The sequence below is a fragment of the Carassius gibelio genome, chromosome B16 (assembly GCF_023724105.1).
Source record: "Carassius gibelio isolate Cgi1373 ecotype wild population from Czech Republic chromosome B16, carGib1.2-hapl.c, whole genome shotgun sequence".
Taxonomy (NCBI): domain Eukaryota; kingdom Metazoa; phylum Chordata; class Actinopteri; order Cypriniformes; family Cyprinidae; genus Carassius; species Carassius gibelio.
Genome location: NC_068411.1, coordinates 2,792,132 through 2,818,113, shown reverse-complemented (window position 1 = coordinate 2,818,113; position 25,982 = coordinate 2,792,132). Strand labels below are relative to the sequence as shown.

At 37.3% G+C, this 25,982-nt stretch overlaps 1 protein-coding gene across 2 annotated transcripts in view; it reads right to left on the bottom strand.

The window, feature by feature from the left end:
- The window catches only part of adcy2a (adenylate cyclase 2a), a 167,825-nt gene that overhangs the window by 108,495 nt on the left and 33,348 nt on the right, over positions 1 to 25,982 (bottom strand). For both annotated transcript variants that reach the window (XM_052577874.1, XM_052577875.1), the window contains exon 2: positions 17,882 to 18,079. In XM_052577874.1, coding sequence (XP_052433834.1) covers positions 17,882 to 18,079 — 198 coding nt within the window. The remainder of the gene's footprint in view (positions 1 to 17,881; positions 18,080 to 25,982) is intronic.

The window sequence follows — 25,982 nt, the reverse complement described above, 5'->3', positions numbered from 1 at the left end:
CAGATTCATTCAAGTACATTAACTTGAACACATGAATTCACTGTATTGATTATAAGATGCCTGATTCGGAAGTGACTGAGTTAGCATTACTTCACGCATTGCTACCTTATTGTCATGGACTCCATAAGTTATGTGACTACTCTAACCTGACTCCAGCTGGAGAGAGTAGCCGCTTGCAGTGGGGGCGGAATTAAAACGGAGATGACAAGTGTGACATTTCTATGGACCTTTCAATACTGATTATAATGACTTGTCTTGACACTGTCTTATTATGCATTGCATTGCGTATTGCGCTCCGTAAACATAATACCATGTCTGAATTTGTGATCTGCTCAAAACTTAAGTTTAAATCATCAGTGGCAAATCCTTTACATATGTAAACATACTTACATACTGTGAGTCAGAAGCGCCAGACTGTCCTTGCAAATATGAAACTGACCCACTTTATAGAAACAGACATTGGTTTCACAAGTTTGCCTTGCAGATAATAAAGCAAGAAGTATGCGTATTTGGCATTCTGCCCAGGGAAAGGGGTCTGAGCTCGGCATTGGAACGCTGAGTGCTCCCTCCTGGAATGGGTTGATGGTAAGGAGGTAGGGTGGTGGAGGGATGCTGAAAGACTAGAGAGAATGAAGGTTTAGGCTGCTATGATTATTTATAGTAGTTCTCTTTCGTGGTGGTTGGATAGATGATTCTTTTAGAAGAAAACAAACATAACCCCAGGTATTTATTCAATACAGTGGCTAAATTAATGAAAAATAAAGCCTCAACAAGTGTTGACATTTCCCAACACCACAACAGTAATGACTTTATGAACTACTTTACTTCTAAAATCGATACTATTAGAGATAAAATTGCAACCATTCAGCCGTCAGCTACAGTATCACATCAGACAGTGCACTATAGACCCCCTGAGGAACAGTTCCACTCATTCTCTACTATAGGAGAGGAAGAATTGTATAAACTTGTTAAATCATCTAAACCAACAACATGTATGTTAGACCCTATACCATCTAAGCTCCTAAAAGAGGTGCTTCCAGAAGTCATAAGTCCTCTTCTGACTATTATTAATTCCTCATTGTCATTAGGATATGTCCCCAAAACCTTCAAACTGGCTATTATTAAGCCTCTCATAAAAAAAACACAACTTGACCCCAGAGAACTTGTTAATTATAGACCAATCTCGAATCTCCCTTTTCTGTCCAAGATACTAGAAAAGGTGGTATCCTCACAATTATATTCCTTCTTAGAGAAAAATGGTATATGTGAGGATTTCCAGTCAGGATTTAGACCGTATCATAGTACTGAGACTGCTCTCCTTAGAGTTACAAATGATCTGCTCTTATCATCTGATCGTGGGTGTATCTCTCTATTAGTTTTATTGGATCTTAGTGCTGTGTTTGACACAATTGACCACAACATTCTTTTGCATAGACTTGAACACTTTGTTGGCATCAGTGGAAGTGCATTAGCATGGTTTAAATCGTACTTATATGACCGCCATCAGTTCGTAGCAGTGAATGAAGATGTATCATATCGATCACAAGTGCAGTATGGAGTACCTCAAGGCTCAGTACTAGGGCCGCTACTCTTCACGCTTTATATGTTACCCTTGGCAGATATCATCAGGAAACATGGTGTTAGCTTTCACTGTTATGCTGATGGTACTCAGCTCTATATTTCCTCACAGCCCGGTGAAACACACCAATTTGAAAAACTAATGGAATGCATAGTCGACATAAAAAATTGGATGACGAGTAATTTCTTACTGCTAAATTCAGAAAAAACAGAGGTGTTAATCATAGGGCCTAAAAACTCTGCTTGTAATAACCTGGAACACTGTCTAAGACTTGATGGTTGCTCTGTCAATTCTTCGTCATCAGTTAGGAACCTAGGTGTGCTACTTGATCGCAATCTTTCCTTAGAAAGCCACGTTTCTAGCATTTGTAAAACTGCATTTTTCCATCTCAAAAATATATCTAAATTACGGCCTATGCTCTCAATGTCAAATGCAGAAATGTTAATCCATGCATTTATGACTTCAAGGTTAGACTATTGTAATGCTTTATTGGGTGGTTGTTCTGCACGCTTGGTAAACAAACTACAGCTAGTCCAAAATGCAGCAGCAAGAGTTCTTACTAGAACCAGGAAGTATGACCATATTAGCCCGGTCCTGTCCACACTGCACTGGCTCCCTATCAAGCATCGTATAGATTTTAAAATATTGCTTATTACTTATAAAGCCCTGAATGGTTTAGCACCTCAGTATTTGAATGAGCTCCTTTTACATTACACTCCTCTACGTCCGCTACGTTCTCAAAACTCAGGCAATTTGATAATACCTAGAATATCAAAATCAACTGCGGGCGGCAGATCCTTTTCCTATTTGGCGCCTAAACTCTGGAATAACCTACCTAACATTGTTCGGGAGGCAGACACACTCTTGCAGTTTAAATCTAGATTAAAGACCCATCTATTTAACCTGGCATACACATAACATACTAATATGCTTTTAATATCCAAATCCGTTAAAGGATATTTAGGCTGCATTAATTAGGTAAACTGGAACCGGAAACACTTCATATAACACCGTACTTTCTACATCATTAGAAGAATGGCATCTACGCTAATATTTGTCTGTTTCTGTCTTATTCCGAGGTCACCGTAGCCACCAGATCCAGTCTGTATACAGATCAGAGGGTCACTGCAGTCACCCGGATCTAGTACGTATCCAGACCAGATGGTGGATCAGCACCTAGAAAGGACCTCTACTGCCCTGAAAGACAGCGGAGACCAGGACAACTAGAGCCCCAGATACAGATCCCCTGTAAAGACCTTGTCTCAGAGGAGCACCAGGACAAGACCACAGGAAACAGATGATTCTTCTGCACAATCTGAATTTGCTGCAGCCTGGAATTGAACTACTGGTTTCGTCTGGTCAGAGGAGAACTGACCCCCAACTGAGCCTGGTTTCTCCCAAGGTTTTTTTCTCCATTCTGTCACCGATGGAGTTTCGGTTTCCTTGCCGCTGTCGCCTCTGGCTTGCTTAGTTGGGGTCACTTCATCTACAGCGCTATCGTTGACTTGATTGCAAATAAATGGACAGACACTATTTAAACTGAACAGAGATGACATAACTGAATTCAATGATGAACTGCCTTTAACTATCATTCTGCATTATTGAGACACTGTTTTCCAAATGAATGTTGTTCAGTGCTTTGACGCAATGTATTTTGTTTAAAGCAAATCTTCTCATATCATGACATAGACATGTGGGACATATGGGGCGTGTTAGAACGAGTCGTTTTAGGGGGGCGTGGATGAGTCTTAACTTTTATAAAGAATATCTCTTTGGATTTGAGACTTCAGTCTTTGCACATCACAGATCTTCTTTATGCACCAAGAGCTTTTAAGACTCCAAAGAGAAAGGAAAACTTGAAATTGCATCATATGACGCTTTTAAATAAATCTATAAATATATATAAACAATTATGAGATGCATTCTGGGAAAACCCAACAAATGGTGAAATTTTACCTTTTTTTAGGTTTTGATACCATATGAAAGCTGAGTTCATGCTCTTCCCAAACTACTTGAACATAACAAAAGTTATGACTATGTGAAGTTGTCTGATAGCCAGGGCTTGATATTAACACCGCCAACCCGCCAAATGTGGGTGGATTTTGCTTGTGGCGGGTAAAAAAGTTATTCCAACTATCCACTTTGGCGTGTTGAATAATTGCCAGTGTGTAAGTTGGAGGCTAAGTTTAAGTTTACCACATATATATTTTCACTCGCAAACACTCTGACTTTGACTGAGGGCTTCAGAGTTTTACTCTCCGTCAAGCGATCTGTGATAGTTCTCAGTTAATCTCAATGGATACACAGCGCTCCTGTATTTAATGTACCGTAAACTCTAGTGTGAAGGCACACAAATAACCGTCGCTTTCTCTCACACACACACAGAGACCGAGAGAGAGTGAGTGAGTGAACTCACTCGCTACATTTAAACAATATTATTTGTTGTATTTTCCTGTCAAAATAATGGCGTTCCTATGGAATTCTTCAGCTTTTAAAAACAGCCGGGTTTTCCAGCAGTGGGTGGTGCTAATACGAGAACATCAATCCCATTGGCTGGTGCTCACCTATTATTGTCCCTGTTTTGACTTCAGCAAATCCAAAGAATTGATTCATTATTATCCTATCAGTATTTTTGTTAGTTTTGTCCCCAATTTTTTTGTTGTTGTCAGAAACACTGAATGACATAAAAAACAACCACCTCTCAAGTTAAAATGTTCAGTTAAAATGACTAATTTGCATTAAAACATGGTTATAAAATGTACTTCTAATTACTTAAGTTATATTAAATAATAATTTATTATTATAAAGCTTGACTAACTGATGTTAAAAGTGTATATATATATCACTCAGTCTGGCGAGTAAACTGAAGTATTTACTAGCCAATGGCGATTCAATTGCCAAGTTGTGCTAGAGGGTTGCAACCTAACCAGTAGTCATAATTAGGACCTGAGCTTAAAATTGACACACACTGAAATGTTCTTTATGATGAGAGGACTGTTCCCCTCAAATTTGAATGAAGATAGTAGCAGCTTTGTCCGAACCATGGCATGCATTTTTTGTGAGGTTTCAAGTCTTACCTACTTTCCACTTTTATTATGCAATAAGAAGCTTAATTCTTATAATTTGTATGTCTTTATTACTTAAGGTCTGCTTCTTTGTGATCCCATGTTTTAAACTTTAGTTAGTGTGTAATGTTGTTGTTAGAGTAAAAATAATATCTGTACAATTCTAAAGCTTAAAGTTCAATGCCAAGCGAGATATTTTATTTAACAGAATTTGCCTACAAAAAACGACCCGATTGGACTACATCCCTCTAGTTCCTGCAGTAATGACGTCACTAAAACGTTTTTTTTTTGACTAACCTCCGCCAACATGAATTTACAAAAAGGGGGGCATGGTCTTGTTGTGCTCCGACGGACAAGGAGGAAGAGCTGCATTTCTGTTTGTCGCCATGTCCACACTGCACTGGCTCCCTATCAAGCATCGTATAGATTTTAAAATATTGCTTATTACTTATAAAGCCCTGAATGGTTTAGCACCTCAGTATTTGAATGAGCTCCTTTTACATTACACTCCTCTACGTCCGCTACGTTCTCAAAACTCAGGCAATTTGATAATACCTAGAATATCAAAATCAACTGCGGGCGGCAGATCCTTTTCCTATTTGGCGCCTAAACTCTGGAATAACCTACCTAACATTGTTCGGGAGGCAGACACACTCTTGCAGTTTAAATCTAGATTAAAGACCCATCTATTTAACCTGGCATACACATAACATACTAATATGCTTTTAATATCCAAATCCGTTAAAGGATATTTAGGCTGCATTAATTAGGTAAACTGGAACCGGAAACACTTCATATAACACCGTACTTTCTACATCATTAGAAGAATGGCATCTACGCTAATATTTGTCTGTTTCTGTCTTATTCCGAGGTCACCGTAGCCACCAGATCCAGTCTGTATACAGATCAGAGGGTCACTGCAGTCACCCGGATCTAGTACGTATCCAGACCAGATGGTGGATCAGCACCTAGAAAGGACCTCTACTGCCCTGAAAGACAGCGGAGACCAGGACAACTAGAGCCCCAGATACAGATCCCCTGTAAAGACCTTGTCTCAGAGGAGCACCAGGACAAGACCACAGGAAACAGATGATTCTTCTGCACAATCTGAATTTGCTGCAGCCTGGAATTGAACTACTGGTTTCGTCTGGTCAGAGGAGAACTGACCCCCAACTGAGCCTGGTTTCTCCCAAGGTTTTTTTCTCCATTCTGTCACCGATGGAGTTTCGGTTTCCTTGCCGCTGTCGCCTCTGGCTTGCTTAGTTGGGGTCACTTCATCTACAGCGCTATCGTTGACTTGATTGCAAATAAATGGACAGACACTATTTAAACTGAACAGAGATGACATAACTGAATTCAATGATGAACTGCCTTTAACTATCATTCTGCATTATTGAGACACTGTTTTCCAAATGAATGTTGTTCAGTGCTTTGACGCAATGTATTTTGTTTAAAGCAAATCTTCTCATATCATGACATAGACATGTGGGACATATGGGGCGTGTTAGAACGAGTCGTTTTAGGGGGGCGTGGATGAGTCTTAACTTTTATAAAGAATATCTCTTTGGATTTGAGACTTCAGTCTTTGCACATCACAGATCTTCTTTATGCACCAAGAGCTTTTAAGACTCCAAAGAGAAAGGAAAACTTGAAATTGCATCATATGACGCTTTTAAATAAATCTATAAATATATATAAACAATTATGAGATGCATTCTGGGAAAACCCAACAAATGGTGAAATTTTACCTTTTTTTAGGTTTTGATACCATATGAAAGCTGAGTTCATGCTCTTCCCAAACTACTTGAACATAACAAAAGTTATGACTATGTGAAGTTGTCTGATAGCCAGGGCTTGATATTAACACCGCCAACCCGCCAAATGTGGGTGGATTTTGCTTGTGGCGGGTAAAAAAGTTATTCCAACTATCCACTTTGGCGTGTTGAATAATTGCCAGTGTGTAAGTTGGAGGCTAAGTATAAGTTTACCACATATATATTTTCACTCGCAAACACTCTGACTTTGACTGAGGGCTTCAGAGTTTTACTCTCCGTCAAGCGATCTGTGATAGTTCTCAGTTAATCTCAATGGATACACAGCGCTCCTGTATTTAATGTACCGTAAACTCTAGTGTGAAGGCACACAAATAACCGTCGCTTTCTCTCACACACACACAGAGACCGAGAGAGAGTGAGTGAGTGAACTCACTCGCTACATTTAAACAATATTATTTGTTGTATTTTCCTGTCAAAATAATGGCGTTCCTATGGAATTCTTCAGCTTTTAAAAACAGCCGGGTTTTCCAGCAGTGGGTGGTGCTAATACGAGAACATCAATCCCATTGGCTGGTGCTCACCTATTATTGTCCCTGTTTTGACTTCAGCAAATCCAAAGAATTGATTCATTATTATCCTATCAGTATTTTTGTTAGTTTTGTCCCCAATTTTTTTGTTGTTGTCAGAAACACTGAATGACATAAAAAACAACCACCTCTCAAGTTAAAATGTTCAGTTAAAATGACTAATTTGCATTAAAACATGGTTATAAAATGTACTTCTAATTACTTAAGTTATATTAAATAATAATTTATTATTATAAAGCTTGACTAACTGATGTTAAAAGTGTATATATATATCACTCAGTCTGGCGAGTAAACTGAAGTATTTACTAGCCAATGGCGATTCAATTGCCAAGTTGTGCTAGAGGGTTGCAACCTAACCAGTAGTCATAATTAGGACCTGAGCTTAAAATTGACACACACTGAAATGTTCTTTATGATGAGAGGACTGTTCCCCTCAAATTTGAATGAAGATAGTAGCAGCTTTGTCCGAACCATGGCATGCATTTTTTGTGAGGTTTCAAGTCTTACCTACTTTCCACTTTTATTATGCAATAAGAAGCTTAATTCTTATAATTTGTATGTCTTTATTACTTAAGGTCTGCTTCTTTGTGATCCCATGTTTTAAACTTTAGTTAGTGTGTAATGTTGTTGTTAGAGTAAAAATAATATCTGTACAATTCTAAAGCTTAAAGTTCAATGCCAAGCGAGATATTTTATTTAACAGAATTTGCCTACAAAAAACGACCCGATTGGACTACATCCCTCTAGTTCCTGCAGTAATGACGTCACTAAAACGTTTTTTTTTTGACTAACCTCCGCCAACATGAATTTACAAAAAGGGGGGCATGGTCTTGTTGTGCTCCGACGGACAAGGAGGAAGAGCTGCATTTCTGTTTGTCGCCATGTCCACACTGCACTGGCTCCCTATCAAGCATCGTATAGATTTTAAAATATTGCTTATTACTTATAAAGCCCTGAATGGTTTAGCACCTCAGTATTTGAATGAGCTCCTTTTACATTACACTCCTCTACGTCCGCTACGTTCTCAAAACTCAGGCAATTTGATAATACCTAGAATATCAAAATCAACTGCGGGCGGCAGATCCTTTTCCTATTTGGCGCCTAAACTCTGGAATAACCTACCTAACATTGTTCGGGAGGCAGACACACTCTTGCAGTTTAAATCTAGATTAAAGACCCATCTATTTAACCTGGCATACACATAACATACTAATATGCTTTTAATATCCAAATCCGTTAAAGGATATTTAGGCTGCATTAATTAGGTAAACTGGAACCGGAAACACTTCATATAACACCGTACTTTCTACATCATTAGAAGAATGGCATCTACGCTAATATTTGTCTGTTTCTGTCTTATTCCGAGGTCACCGTAGCCACCAGATCCAGTCTGTATACAGATCAGAGGGTCACTGCAGTCACCCGGATCTAGTACGTATCCAGACCAGATGGTGGATCAGCACCTAGAAAGGACCTCTACTGCCCTGAAAGACAGCGGAGACCAGGACAACTAGAGCCCCAGATACAGATCCCCTGTAAAGACCTTGTCTCAGAGGAGCACCAGGACAAGACCACAGGAAACAGATGATTCTTCTGCACAATCTGAATTTGCTGCAGCCTGGAATTGAACTACTGGTTTCGTCTGGTCAGAGGAGAACTGACCCCCAACTGAGCCTGGTTTCTCCCAAGGTTTTTTTCTCCATTCTGTCACCGATGGAGTTTCGGTTTCCTTGCCGCTGTCGCCTCTGGCTTGCTTAGTTGGGGTCACTTCATCTACAGCGCTATCGTTGACTTGATTGCAAATAAATGGACAGACACTATTTAAACTGAACAGAGATGACATAACTGAATTCAATGATGAACTGCCTTTAACTATCATTCTGCATTATTGAGACACTGTTTTCCAAATGAATGTTGTTCAGTGCTTTGACGCAATGTATTTTGTTTAAAGCAAATCTTCTCATATCATGACATAGACATGTGGGACATATGGGGCGTGTTAGAACGAGTCGTTTTAGGGGGGCGTGGATGAGTCTTAACTTTTATAAAGAATATCTCTTTGGATTTGAGACTTCAGTCTTTGCACATCACAGATCTTCTTTATGCACCAAGAGCTTTTAAGACTCCAAAGAGAAAGGAAAACTTGAAATTGCATCATATGACGCTTTTAAATAAATCTATAAATATATATAAACAATTATGAGATGCATTCTGGGAAAACCCAACAAATGGTGAAATTTTACCTTTTTTTAGGTTTTGATACCATATGAAAGCTGAGTTCATGCTCTTCCCAAACTACTTGAACATAACAAAAGTTATGACTATGTGAAGTTGTCTGATAGCCAGGGCTTGATATTAACACCGCCAACCCACCAAATGTGGGTGGATTTTGCTTGTGGCGGGTAAAAAAGTTATTCCAACTATCCACTTTGGCGTGTTGAATAATTGCCAGTGTGTAAGTTGGAGGCTAAGTATAAGTTTACCACATATATATTTTCACTCGCAAACACTCTGACTTTGACTGAGGGCTTCAGAGTTTTACTCTCCGTCAAGCGATCTGTGATAGTTCTCAGTTAATCTCAATGGATACACAGCGCTCCTGTATTTAATGTACCGTAAACTCTAGTGTGAAGGCACACAAATAACCGTCGCTTTCTCTCACACACACACAGAGACCGAGAGAGAGTGAGTGAGTGAACTCACTCGCTACATTTAAACAATATTATTTGTTGTATTTTCCTGTCAAAATAATGGCGTTCCTATGGAATTCTTCAGCTTTTAAAAACAGCCGGGTTTTCCAGCAGTGGGTGGTGCTAATACGAGAACATCAATCCCATTGGCTGGTGCTCACCTATTATTGTCCCTGTTTTGACTTCAGCAAATCCAAAGAATTGATTCATTATTATCCTATCAGTATTTTTGTTAGTTTTGTCCCCAATTTTTTTGTTGTTGTCAGAAACACTGAATGACATAAAAAACAACCACCTCTCAAGTTAAAATGTTCAGTTAAAATGACTAATTTGCATTAAAACATGGTTATAAAATGTACTTCTAATTACTTAAGTTATATTAAATAATAATTTATTATTATAAACCTTGACTAACTGATGTTAAAAGTGTATATATATATCACTCAGTCTGGCGAGTAAACTGAAGTATTTACTAGCCAATGGCGATTCAATTGCCAAGTTGTGCTAGAGGGTTGCAACCTAACCAGTAGTCATAATTAGGACCTGAGCTTAAAATTGACACACACTGAAATGTTCTTTATGATGAGAGGACTGTTCCCCTCAAATTTGAATGAAGATAGTAGCAGCTTTGTCCGAACCATGGCATGCATTTTTTGTGAGGTTTCAAGTCTTACCTACTTTCCACTTTTATTATGCAATAAGAAGCTTAATTCTTATAATTTGTATGTCTTTATTACTTAAGGTCTGCTTCTTTGTGATCCCATGTTTTAAACTTTAGTTAGTGTGTAATGTTGTTGTTAGAGTAAAAATAATATCTGTACAATTCTAAAGCTTAAAGTTCAATGCCAAGCGAGATATTTTATTTAACAGAATTTGCCTACAAAAAACGACCCGATTGGACTACATCCCTCTAGTTCCTGCAGTAATGACGTCACTAAAACGTTTTTTTTTTGACTAACCTCCGCCAACATGAATTTACAAAAAGGGGGGCATGGTCTTGTTGTGCTCCGACGGACAAGGAGGAAGAGCTGCATTTCTGTTTGTCGCCATGTCATTGAAACGCTGTTATTTTCATCTCTGAGTCCAATCAACTTTGTTTGGCCTTCCCAGGGACGCTGTACTTGGAGATTAATGGTTACAATTTATGTTAAAATCGGTTCCCGAAAATTATAATCCACATGTAAAACTATGTGCAGCTCATTTTGCTGAGGACAGCTTGCTTAGGACAAACTTCCTCAATCTCAATCAGTTTAATGCCGGATTCGCACAAAGATTATTCTTGAAAGATGGAGCAGTTCCCTCTTTGTCTGGAGAAGGCGTTGTTTATGGACCACAACCCAGTAAGTGTATTTTATTATTTAAGTTGGTGTGTTTAACAGTTTCTGTAACTTATTACACAAAGGGCAACGCTGTTTAGCTTTGTTAACTAGATGTTAGGGCTGTGCAAAAAAAAAGCGCTATACTGCATCATTACACAAACAGACTAGCGTTACCCTGAAGAGGACAGTTTTCCATTATTTCTCCTGATGGGCATAGTCTCTGAAATTTTGATCACCCCTTGTATGTATGAATAGCACAAATAGTGTAACTTGTAGTTAGAAAAGTGAGTGCAGTGTACTGTGCATATAACAGACTGTCATCGGACTCCTCCTTTAGTAACACCATCATCTGATTCTTCATCTCTGGATATGAAATAGTCCATTATTTAAAAAAATTCGGGCAGTGACATCACCACGATTGATCAAGCGAGATTAACTCAGACTGCATTGTTTTATTGCGCTCTGCCATCTCACTATATTAATAAATAAAATTGGGTAAATAAAATGTTATAAAAAATAAATGAAATGTACACAAGACTGGTGGGAAATGTTCATTGATATACCTTTATTATATGTTACTTGATTTATTTTGATAGGTTAACTGTCTTTGTGGTGTTAAGAGACAACACCTCCTACACACTCTTAATGAGATAAAAACTTTTCTTCTTGATGTAATAAATCGCAATTTTTCTGCACTAAACAAGTGTATTTTGCCAAGAAATTTTCATAAATGATAGACGAGATGTTATAGAATAATAATTAAATGAAACCCTAATTTTGACAATAATTTTACATATGCAGGGCCGTAGCTAGTGTTTGCAGGGGCCCCGGTGCAGGTTGTACTAGTGGGCCCTGTTTGAAATTGTTTAATTTGTATGTTCATTCTATTTATTTATTTGTGCTATTTACTCAATGTTTTAGTTTATTCAAGTTTGGGTCCAGGTACAGAAACCGAATAATTAAATGTAAAGTAGCACTGCATAGTCTTCACTGTAAAAATTAAATATACAATCAAACCTGATGACTTTTCTCAAATATCTGGATATAAAATTAATTGTTAAATCTTATAAAAATTATAATTGTTCCCAAAATTAACAATTTGTCATATATGCCCCCCCCCCCTTGCATTACACTATCTCTTCTGAAAAAAGTCAAATCCTTTATTTGGCAAGGGAAGAAACCCCTTTTTTAATTGTAACATATTATATTCTGATAAAAGTTTGGGTGGGCTCTCTCTGCCCAGAGTTGATTGGTATCATTGGTCGTTTTCACTTTCACAGTGGACTAAAATCAATATGGTGCCTAATGTAGACCTTACGTGGGTACATATTGAAATGGAAATGTTGGCCCCTTTTCCAACAGAGGTTTTCTTGACACAACTTGCCGGACCAATACCTGACCAGAATCCTGTTCTGAGGTTTGTTAGAGAAAGCTGTAAATTGTATAAACAAAACTTCATACAAACCCCATGGCTAACATCTAAAGCCTCAATCTGGTATAATACTAAATTACAAATAGATAAGAAGCCTTTCTACTGGACACAGTGGGCCAATAAAGGGATATGGTCATTCGACAATCTTTATGAAGGAGAACATGTGGTCTCATTTAATCATTTTAAACAAAAGTATAACCTACCGAACAATGACTTTTGGAAATACCTGCAAATAAGACATTGTCTCCTGGTGACCATTAAAAATGCCCCTGACCCACCAACAGATATACAATGCATCTTTGTTACAATTAATAATAAAAAAGGAGGTTGTTCAGCTTTCTATGCCTTAATTAGAGATGTTAGTGCATCTAATTTAAGTGGACTTAAAATGGCATGGGAAAGAGATCTGGGGGAAACAATTAAGGATGAAATGTGGAAGCAGGTTGTATCTAAATAGCATACTTGTGTCCGTTAAATTCAATGTGAACTGATAACCTATAAAATTTTTAACAAGTGTTACTGGATGGCTAGTCTTAAACTAAGAAATGATGATCTGTGCTGGAGATGTAATACCGATATTTGTACTATGGTTCATATGTTGTATGAATGTGATAAGGTTAAAGAACTATGGGAAAAGATTGTACATTTTGTTAATAACATTTTCAGCCTACCATTACACAAAAACCCTGGTCTCTGTATGTTGGGTATCTTACCAGAAGATAAACTAGTAGTATGAAGAATTTTTGGGTATAATATTTCACAGTTCGATTTATTTTGCTCTACCCACTTTCATAAATTATAGTGTCCTGCACCTACTAGTAAAACAAAAAACAAATATTCAAAAAGTATATCTGGTGTCTGAATAAATGTTGGTTTGACTCTGCATTAATTCTTGTTAAAACTACAAAGTAATCCAGTCAAGAGCAGTGAGCAATTTTCTTTCTTTCATTTTCTTGAATTAACATTACATCAGCTTGTTTGTTTAAACTTCAATTTGTATTTGTTCGTTCAGGTGCAGGAGGAATTTCGAGGAGAACTTCAGAAAGGAAAGCTCGTTTCAGTGTTGCTGTCTATGAGACGCGGCTCTCTGCCTGCGCACAGAACACAACGCATGAGTAACCAGCTACTCAGTTGAGCTTTTCCACATCTTGTATTTGGATGCTTTAAACTCTTTTGAATGTTTAAATTGGCAAGGTTTAAAAACACGTGAAAATGATAATCTTTCATGATGACGGGCAGCAGCGGCCTGTCAATTATCCTGTGTTTTTTTTTACTGCAAACACTTAATAATAAGCGTTGACTGTGGCAGCGTATGAAGCCTTACTGTGATGAAGGATAATTTGGAACTCTTATTCTTTCCCCTGCAACCAGCACGATTAGGATGACGTGAAAGCCTCTCTGCATTAAAAGCAGCAGCTGAGCTATGGTGTATACTAGAGACTCTTTGTTGTTTGGTTTCTTACTTCCTTTATGGCTCAAACCACATAGGAAATCAGAAACGTGTGGCTACATACTTGTTGTTAGTGTACAGTCTTATCAGTTTCTGAAGTAGTGATTTTTTTTTATTATTATTCTTGTTGTTGTTGTTTTGTTTTTAATGGAACTTGTTTCACATACTAGAGGTGCTACACAGAACAACAGGAGAATCATATCGAAATTTTGTGTGCAGCTTTGTTATAAAGCTTTTAGGTCATGACTCTTAGCTTTAGTGCTATCTTTACAACCATGTGGTGTAGGATATTCTAGTTGACCAATTTAAATTAAGTAAACATACAAAAATGGACCAAAACTAATTAATGACATCTCAAAATAAGGATATGGAAATTTCAGTCGAATCAAATGCTCTCTAGATTTTAAATGTCAAATGCCCTCCATCAGAATACCATATGCCTAATATGATTGGCTATTTAAAAAGCTTTTGAAGTAAATTCCTGTTTCAATTAGAAATATGTAAATACATGAAAGAAAACTGTGCTTATCAAGGCATTTCATTGATCATTAAAGCAACATCTTTGTTAAGTAATGTGGCTGGGAAATTACTATGCATCACAGCTTTAGCAGTACCATATGCTAACATTAATGACCTAGATGTTTTCAAACAGATACAGATAGAAGAGCATCCAAGCATCTTAATGAGTTTTTTAATCTAAATTAAGTGGTATGCACATTCAGAAGCAACCTCTTTAATCATTGCTTAATTTATTGTTTTTCATTGTTACCTACATACAAAAGAACCTAATTAATTACCTGCTTTTGGGTATTATATTATATTTCGGTATTCTTATTATTTTTATTTCGCATCCTGCCTAATGTTGTCTATTGAAACAAGGCCAGAATCTATGAAGACAAATATAGTGAATGTTACCATGAAGGCTATGGTATAGATTATGTGCTAAAAAGGGGAAAATCACATTACATTAAAACATTGCAACATTACAATCTATGAGCAAAAGTAATGCTTTTTAAACAGTTAAATTCACTAAAATATAAAAGGAAAATAAATAAAAACAGAAGCTCAGACTAACTGTAAGTTACTGCTATCATAAAGCACATGGGCTTGGAAATGCTTGCTCTCTGAAGTATGCAGAGTTTAGCGGAGACACGCATACAAAGCCCTGCACATTTTGTATGTCTCCCTTATCAGACACACCAAATTCAGGTCTTGCAGCAGAGATTGTCTTACTATAGGGAGATGAGAGGGTCTGTATACTTACTATTTGAGAAAGCATAACGGCTAACTTGGATCACGTGTGCCTTTAATAACCAATCACATTACAGCCTTTGACATCACTGAATTTCAGTCAGAGTTGTACGGCACTCAATCGCTGTTTACAGATACCATAGGAATGAATGGGAAGTGCCATAAGCTATATCCCAGCAGTGACTTATCTTATAAAACACCATTTTTTTATTATTATTTATGGTAAACTCTAAAAATAGTTAGCCGTTATGTTTTTTTTGCTAAAGGTCTTAGGCTTGCCTTATAGTGCCTTTGGTTGCAGTCTTTACTAAAGAACTAATGGTTTGAATCATGTGTGTTAGATGAGAAAGACATACAAAATGTGCAGTGTTGGGTGTCCTCTAGAACAGATTTAAAAACCCCTGGCTAGGAGATACTGTAAAGGGCAATTCACACAAAGAAGGATAAATTTCAACCTGTCCTTCAACCAATAAGCTTGTATAGGTCGTTTGTCCAAATCCCTGAAATACGACCCATCAGAGCGTATAATACAATTGCCCCCTATAGGTAAAAGGTCATTTTCATATGAATGTTTTGTACTCTTTTATTTGCCCTCTGGTTTGTGTTTTCGTGTAGCTCAGTTAGTAGATTATTGTGTTATACCTTGATATGTAATCATGCTATCATGGGTTCGATCCCAGGGAACAGACGTGTGCGAAAATGTATATGCTCAAAAATCATAATTTAGCATGATTTCTGTGAGGGTTAGGTTTAGGGGTGGGGTTAGGTGTGGTCATTCGAACGAATAAGCCACCTACAGTAGTAAAATATGTAGGAAATACTGTGAGATCGGTGTAAAACGCCCACACATTGCATTTAAATAAACGTGCGTTTTGATTGGTAATGACGTTATACGTCAATTAATGACGACAAACGCAACTCGATACTGTCATTATTTTTACTCCCACTAGAGGGCGCTTAACTTTAAAACGTAAATTTAGGTCGTAATAAATGCTTGCACAAACGACCTATATGGTAGTTTTTTGTTGGATGGCAGGCTGATAAATTTAAACATAACTATAATTAATTGGTATAATATAACTATATTAGTGTCCGCACCAAAGAAGGATAACATTTTATTTATTGTGTGTTATGTCATCTTCCACTTTAAATACTCAAGCTCTTCGCTGCCAGGTGGTTTCTGATCAGCTGTCAATGTTTTTAATTATTCATCAGCTGGAATCAAAATCTTTCTTAAAAAACAAAACAAAAAAACGATACGTTATCATTATAGATATAGTGTGTGAAAAATTAGTGTGAACATTGCTTAGGTATCAAAAGCCTAAAGAATTTTCCATACTCACAGCACTACATCAGTGATAGCTAAAGTGGTTAGTGTATATGACACAATTTTGCTCAAATATTTTACCAAAAAGTGAAGCTTTTGTTTTATTGAAGATTACGATTGGGTCTATGTATTGAGAACTTCTATATCTGCCCTTAATCTGGAACCAAGCAGAGATATTGACTAACACAGGAAGTCATCCCTCTTTACACGTCTGACATTAGCCTTGTTTGTCTTTCACCATATGTCATCTACTCCAGAGATACAATATGTCAGCGATTGAGACACAATGAGTCTTATGTAAACACAGCAAATCATTGGCTCCTTATATTTTCCATTTAAACATTTTCATACAGTTTTACCCAAATAATGGCAGATGTTTGTTAATTTATTAATTTATTTTCTTATTTTAATTATTTATTTATTTTTTTCCTTGAAGAATAAATTATTAATTTGTAATAGGAATGTGCAGAATAGCTAGGCCAGACTTCTGATTACTATCTGAATTCCCAGGTCACACATTCACACATTTGCAGCATTTTGATTAATTTTGAACATAATTATCCTCACTGGACTTGCAGGTCAAACATGGGGTGGCTCACCTGCCATGGGAATAGCACACATACTTTATATAATCAACATGAGGGAAAAGAAAGCAGGATAATTTGAATCTTATAGTAGAAGACTATAAAATGCTTTTGTCAAGTAAAATCTTTACACCTGACATAATAATTCACTGAACAGGGTTAAACTGTATAATGCATTTGGACAGGTTGGGTTACATCTTATGGGTTATAATTGTTTGTAAAATCTATGTTCGAACTGATTTAAAACACAGCAGAATAGATTCAGTTGAATAATAATAAATAAATAAATAAATAAATCACTTATTACTGACTTGCCAGTATTACTGATCACAGTTTCAGAGTCTTCCATGAGATTCCATATATTGGGGTAAAACAGTATCCCTAATGTGAAATTTAACAAATAAATAAATAATAATTGTTATTATTATTTTTATCTCTATGTTCTCCACATAAATATTTTATCTTTCTGTAATTCTTTAATTTTTGATAAGAATTTTCTGGTCTTTTCACTTAATTCTGGTATGGAGCGCTCTCATAAAATTACCTCTGTACATCACAGGAAAGCAGCTGACTTGACAAATGGCAATTTGCCTAGTAAAGATGACGCTGATCCATAATTTCATTTGTTCTCCAGAGGCTGTCCCTTACGTAAGTATGCATACACCTTCCTTTTTGACTAAAGTGTTGTGTTATTTCTCCTTCCAGTCATTCTCATGTTACTCATTCCTACTGATTCTCAAGATTACATCATCTGAAATGTATCAGGTAAAAGGCCTATGACTGAAAACAACCTTAGATAGCCGATAATGCACTCAATCTTACCTGATCCCAGGGACAGATGATTCCTCCAAAAAACATAAAGAGGTAACCCATGGCAACCAGGCAGGCCCAGATCACCAAGGAGAAAACTCGGAGCAGCTTCTTGAAGATGGACTCGATGCAGGCCAGAACAAAGATAGTGAGGAAAATAGCCAGCGCAGTGGGGACAGTGATTACAAAGACGATGTGATCCTCGATATCCTGCAGAGAGATTGCAGTGTTACAAAGAAGAACTTTAATTTCACCTTCCAACTGCACCCGCATCACATAATTGGATAATAGTTTACCAGATAAACTAGTGTCTGCCAATGAACCCAAAGACACTTGTCAAACTGGGGGACTGAGCATTGACCTTTGCAGGTTAATTTGTTTCTCTATAGGTTACAAATTGCCCCACTACTATTATGCATGGTAGTTATAACAACAAATGCAATGTGTGAAGGATCACAAAATAATTACACATTAAGAATATAATTATTATTTATTATTTACATTACACAAACCCTTCAGCATTGCACTACACTGGTTGGTAAAAAAATGTTGCGTGTACAGAAGTACTAATTCATTGGTCTCCCCTGAATTAACTGCTTTAGCTTGTTTTATTGTCAAAAGTAATTTGCTTTTGGATAAAAGGATCGCTTAAATCAGGTTTCAACATTTCTAAGTTCCATCTCAAATCAAACACACGTGCCAGTAATTGTATAATCCTAAAGGCTTTGGTTTGATTTTACAGGTGTGATTTTTGGTTTGATTTTGCCACGATTTGTCAGAAGATGGTGCCAAGAGCTAAATAATCCATCTATTCATTGTACAAATCCCTCGTCCTTGGCATACAGCATACTACAATAGGTATGAATTAATTGTCAGTTGATTGTTAAATTACTTACTTAGTGTTTACACATGATTTCCATGACAGAGTCTAAATCCTTCAAAGTGCTTTACAATCATGTGTCCAGGGGGGCGGATGTCTTTCCTCAACCACCACCAGTGTTCAGCATCCACCTGGATGATGCAAAGGCAGCTACAGTATAATGGCACCAGTGCACTCACCACACACCTGCTACAGGTGGAGATGAGAGAGTGTCACAGAGCCAATCAAGTAGATGGGGATTAGGAAGCCATGATTGACAGGGGTCAGTGGCGACAATTTAGCCAGGACACTGCCCTTAAGAAAATTAACCATGGTTTTACTACAAATAAAACCAAAAAACCATGGTTACTGTAGTTAAACCATGGTAACCACAAATTAACTATGGTTTTGCTATATTAACCATAGTTTAACCATGGTATTTGTAGTAAATCTGTGGTTTTACAAATGGCAGTCAATACGCCAAAAAACCATGGGTTACTACAGTTTTACTATAATAAAACCATGGTTATTTTTCGTAAGGGTGGGGTTACATTCCTTTACAAAAGGTGCCATGGCAAAAGTGAAGAAGGGAAGTGCCAAAAGCCTGAATTCACTCACTTTTTTTTCATTCACTCCTTTAAGTGAACTGTATTAGTGGTCTAATATGGGGAGTAGTGAATGAGGGTATAGGGGGCGATTTCGAATTCAGGCTAAGGTCCAAGGCAGGTGAGGTTTTTTTTTTTTTTTTTTTTTTCAGGGTTGGAGCTAACTCTTTAGGACTGAACTTGCCTATCCCTGTCTTTAATGAATAAATTTATTATTTATTAGGATTTATTGTACAGGAATAAAATAACAATACATGAACATCTGAATATGAAGTCATGTCTATAACTGTTACAGAGGAGGTGTCTCAGCTCTCCCTGCACCAACACCAATTAAACCAGCTCACCACATTAACCGAGGATCTGGTCAGAGCATTGCAAAGCCTCAGTGTCACCACCTGTTCCAAGCAACCCACTCCCAGTTCCAACACCCCCAGTCAGCCCATGACTCACTTTCCCTGAGAGATTCGATGGAGAACCTGCTAAATGCAAGGGCTTCATACTTCAGTGTTCGCTCTTCGTCAACCAGCAACCATTGCTATACCCCACAGATTCCAGCTGCATTGCTTTAGTTTGTTCACTGCTGACAGGGAGAGCATTGGATTGGGCTACCGCTGTATGGAAGACTAACAGTTCATCCTTCTCCACCTTCGAAGCCTTTCTGCAAACTTTCCGCAAGGTTTTCAAACACCCGGCTGAGGGGAGAGGCGAGGGAGACCGGTTATTAAACCTGACTCGGGGAAGGAGGTCGGCAGCTGAGTACGCTATTTCATGCCGTACTTTTGCAGCCCAGACTGTGTGGGTTGAGGACCCATTAAAGGTCTTGTTTCAGAGAGGATTGAATGTAGAGCTTCAGTCGGAATTTGCCTGCTGAGTTGAAGGAAGGAGTCTGAGTGAGTTCTTCGATCTGGCCAGTAAAAATTTACAGTTTGATCCGTTCTCAATGTTCAGCTTGAAACATGCCTCGTTCTGCCAATGGAGCCATCAGCGGAGCTGAACCCATGCAATTGGGATACACTCACCTCACACGTGAAGAACAAGAATGCCGTCTGCAGAATCAGCAGAATCTCTTGCCCATTCCGACCATCATCCAGTACCAGAAGACTGAGAGGGAAGAATTATCAGCGTCAACAGGGAGGTCAAACTGCACTTTGGAACCCTGCACTCAGAACTCATTCGATTCTGCATCATCCTCTCACCCAATCATACCATCATCCTTGGACTGCCATGGTTACGGACACACAATTCACTCATCTCTTGGAGGGAAGGATAGATCAATCAACGGTGTGCCACGTGTCAAGAACGTTGCCTGTCAAGAGTGAGATACCCAAAACCACTCTTCCTAAAGGATATTTACGTTATCTCAACCTGAATCCGAAGCCATGAAGCTTTACATTAAGAAAGAACTCTCCAAGGGATTTTTCTGGCCCTCCACTTCTCCTGCCTCAGCTGGGTTTTTTCTTTGTTAAGAATGATGGAGGTTATGGTCATGTATTGATTACCGGGGCCTCAGTGATATCACCATTAAGTTCCTCTACCCATTGCCCCTAGTTCCAGCTGCACTAGAACAGCTTCGCCGGGCCAAATACTACACCAAGTTGGATTTACTTAACGCCTACAACCTGATTCGAATCCATGAGGGAAACTAATGGAAGACTGCTTTCTCCACCACTAGTGGGCACTACAAGTACTAGGTTATGCCCTTCGGCCTAGCAAACAGTCCATCAGTTTTAAAATCCTTAATAAATAACATATTCCGGGACATGCTCGACAGATGGGTAATCGTATACATAGACAACATCTTGATCTATTCAAGTTCTCTGGAGGAACATGTCCACTATGTGAGGTGAGTGCTGAAATGCCTTATCCAGTATCAACTCTACGTCAAGGCTGAGAAATGTGAGTTCCATCAATCCAGCAGTTCTTTCCTCGGGTACATTATCGGAAAAAGTAACTTTCTGTTACAGAGGAAGTTCCCGTACCACCTCCTCCTCACCACCAGAGGGAACCATCCCCTAAATATTAATGAACTCTGATTTGGATTCCAATTACCATCATCCCTCATATCTGGGACTGGTCAATCACACCACACCTCACTACAATCACACCTCATCACTCTCTACACCTGCTTCTCATTTACACGCCCACACACATATTAGCAGTCACCAAATGCTCAGTCACTGAGAAGTCTTGATTTGCCCGGCTGTCTTTTCTGAGCGTTATTAACCTTGGTTGTTTTCTAGTTTATTGACCTGCCCTGATCTCTCGCCTGGTTAACGTTCTGTCTAAGCCTTGTCTCCATTGTTCAGCCTTGCCTTCTGACCCTGTATTGTCTGAACATTCGCAATAAAACTGCAAATGGATCTGATCATCTGACACAATAATGTAATGATTCAAATTATTTTAATTTGGTAGTTTTTCTCAGCAAAATTAGCTAAATACAATTAACTATGATTTTGATTTATCGCAAATCATGTAATTTATTTCATAAATTTCAATGGATTGAATGTTTTAGTAAATACACTGAACAGCAATACAAAATTTAACCCAAATTATTATTACAGGGGCACAGGCCATAGCCTGTCTGGAGAAATGGGCAGGATTCAGATGCGGGTTTACTCAAAGCTTTATTTAAAGCAGAGGAGGCAGAGCAGATGAGTCACGTTCACAGGTTTACTCGTAGTGACAGGATGTATAGTTGAAGCAGATGAATCAAAGCCGATGAGTAACGTTCCACAGTAATTCGAATGACATAGAGAACAGGTGGCGAGCAATAAGGTTCACAACAGGGAAACAAGGAGGGCGGGGAAAACTCAAACAGTAGCTACAGTGATACAGTGATACAGTAGCTGGATGTCTTTGTCAATATCAAAGCCACTGGAAGGCAAGCATACAATCTTTAGCCGAAAGAGCATAACCTAGTACCATAACCTACATAACCAATGTCATAATTACTGTTTAATAAAATGTATTTATTATTGTGTACTGTCTAAAAATATTTGTTCCCTTTCAAATGTTCTCTCACATTGTGTATGTGGAAAACCCTTGTTTGACTCTATACTGAAGCCTGATTTCATGTGTGTAGCTGAACAAAACAATGGTACTTTAGTCTGACAGAAAAGGCGAGCCAACCCCTATATAAGTTGACTTGCAGTGCTATTTCATCAGAATCTTCTCCTTCAGCTACAAGGAACATCACTTTGCTGACACCCAAACAAGAAGCTGAAAGAAAGAAGTTCAGCCTGCATCTCACCACCGTAGAAGTGTATAAAGGTAAAACAGTAGCAAAACTCGAGAGCTTGTTGATCTGAATGTAAGAACTTGTCATATTAATATTCACATTTAGTATGGGAGGCCCTTTCAGCATAAAAACGTTCCAGCATTACTCGTCGTAATTATATTTTTACTAGTAACAATTAAATTAAAGAGCTCTATAATTTAATTTGTACTAGTAACAATTACAATTATAGAGCTCTATAATTCAATTTTTACTAGTAACATTTATGATTGTAGAGCTCTCTAATTCGGTTTTTACTAGTAACAATAACAATTATAGAGCTCTACAATTAAATTTGTACTAGTAACAATTACAATTACAGAGCTCTATAATTTAATATTTACTAGTAACAATTATGATTATAGAGTTCTCTAATTCAATTGTTACTAGTAACAATTCCAATTAGAGAGCTCTACAATTCATTTATTACTAGTCATAAGTCTCCATTGACTTCCATTCATTTTTAATTATAGAGCTCTGTAATGCAATTGTTACTAGTAACAATTAGGATTATAGAGCTCTCTAAATGAATTGTTACTAGTAAAAATTGGGATTATAGAGCTCTGTAATTGAATTGTTACTATTAACAATTACAATTATAGAGCTCTCTAATTGAATTCTTACTAACAATTACAATTATAGAGCTCTCTAATTGGATTCTTACTAGTAACAATTACAATTATAGAGTTCTCTAATTGAATTCTTACTAGTAACAACTGAATTACAGAGCTCTTCAATTGATTTATTACCATTAAAATTACACATTAAAGATATGTGTAATTGCAGAGCTCTATAATTGAATTACAGAGCTCTCTAATTGAATTGTTACTAGTAACAATTGAATTAGAGAGCTCTCTAATTGCAATTGTTACTAGTAACATTTGAATTACAGAGCTCTCTAATCATAATTGTTACTAGTAACAATTCAATTAGAGAGCTCTGTAATTCAATTATAGAGCTCTATAATCAAATTGTTACTAATAACAATTCAATTGTAGAGCTCTCTAATCGCAGCCCTTACTAGTAATAATTAAATTATAGAGCTCTCTAATTCAATTGTTACTAGTAACAATTCAATTAGAGAGCTCTGTAATTCAATTACAGAGCTCTCTAATTGAATTGTTACTAGTAAGAATTAAGTTACAGAGCTCCATAATTCAGTTCTTACTAGCAACATTTAGAGTTAGAGAGCTCTGTAATTGCAATCTTACTAGTTCAAATTGAATTACAGAGCTCTACAATAGCAATTCTTACTAGTAACAATTGCATTACAGAGCTCTGTATTCGGTGACATATCATTATGCTAATCGTGCCTTATGCATATTCAACTGGGGTATATAAACAGGCAGGCGCCCCCAGTCTACATGGACGAAGTACACGGTGGAGAGGCAGGGCAGCAGTCTGAAATATCTGCGATTTGTAGCCAAAACATTAAATTCAAACACAATACCATTTTAAAATCCCCAGGATGTCTCCTAATAAAATAAAAAGAGAAAATTCAGATAACACATTCATAAAAGAAATTATAGGCATATTAGTGCTCTTAGTGCAAGTTGTCTAAAAACAATCTGGTGCTTCCTACACTCAAAAAAAAGTACTTTTACTTTTGCCAATTAACTTTAAAAAAAAAAAATTAACAATGTGAACTTAATTTAGTCTAGTTCATTCAACAAAAAAGTGTGCATTGTCAGCTTTACTTAAAAATTATTTGTTCAGCCAACATAACATTGTTAAAGACTTGAATCTCATTGGCTGAGGATTTTGCAGTGTATTATGGGTAATTGTTGTTCTGTCACCCTCTTGCAGAAGTGTAGCACCATTAGATAGGTACCTGAGTAATAAATTAACACGGTTGAGTTAATGAACTTTACAAATAAGTGGTTGGAAATGCTACATTGCATTTCATACGTGTTTACAATTTGTTTGAAGAACTGTAATTAAGAAATGGTTCTTATGTTGAATTATACTGAGTGGCTGCACTGTTATTTATTGATTCAGTGTTATGGTAGTAATGGGAAGTTCGGATCATTTTACCGACTCAGACTTTTGAGTCTCGTTCAGCAAAATGAACGAATCTTTTTTCGAGTCATTTTGTTCATTTCATTCATTATAGCAAAATGTTATTAAAATATTAAGTGCTACCTCCCCAACACATCTAGTACTTATGCAAACGTTGATCACACTACAAACAATACAAAACTAAAATGCTATAAGATAAAGAAAGCTCACCTCACCTCTTATCTGACAAGAAGTCTTCGGGTTTAAGTCATTCCTTAATCACGTGACAGACCCATACGCAAAAACTAACGCGGTCTTGAGCCGGAAAGAGAATTGATTAGTTCATCTCATGAGTCTTTCGGGTCTCGGGTCGAGTTTGACTCGTTCCTTAATCATGTGACAGCCCCATACGCAAAACTAACACAGTCTTGAGCCGGAAAGAGAATTGATTAGTTCATCTCATGAGTCTTTCGCGTCTCGGGTGTCGGGTCGAGTTTGACTCGTTCCTTAATCACATGACAGACACATGCGCTATTTCTGACATTTCTGTCACTGTGTTTTTGTTATTGTTTGTTGAGGATCTGTGGTTTGTTATTATTTTATTAATAAATAAAAACCTGTTATAAATAAAATTTTGATTAATTTGTCTTCTTGACTGTCTATCAGTAAATAAACACTAGGCTATATAATAATATAATAATCCAAGCTTACAATAAAAAGTATTTATAGACTAGTTTGTTCATTTTTACTCCAATTTTGAGTTTGCTGGTATAATAATTGCTTTTCCTAGGCAGACTTGACATATTGGTGTAATATATGTATAAGAATTTATATTAAAACCAAATAACATTTTGAATTTGAATTATTAATGTTTGTTTAAAACATTAAGGTTATGATAACTTGAGCTTTAACAGTTTTAACCCAGCTCAGAGTGAGGAGTTTCAGATCCTGGTGCTCTGCCAGTGCAGGGGCCATGTTTTGGAAAACTTTGACGAGAGGTTAGCAAGTTTGAGGCCTTCTGCTACCTCTTCTAAGACCTCAGATGCTATGATGGAGATGCGGGCCAACCTTGCAGAGCCACTCTTACCCCGCACATCAGACCCTCTGGCCTGGTGGAGGAGATGTTCACCAGTATACAAAAGCCTTTCTGAAGTCACAAAGACAAGACTTTGCATTGTGGCCACATCCGTGCCATCTGAATTTTTTTTTTTCTAAAACTGGGCAGATTATCTCAGATAGAAGAACTCACAGACTCAGCCCATCCAAGGTCAGGGAGCTTTTCTTTTTTTTTTATATATAATGCAAACATGCCTTAAAGCAAGTCCTAAAAATATAGCCACAGTGTTTTATTTATTTTAAAGCTTATTTATTTTTATT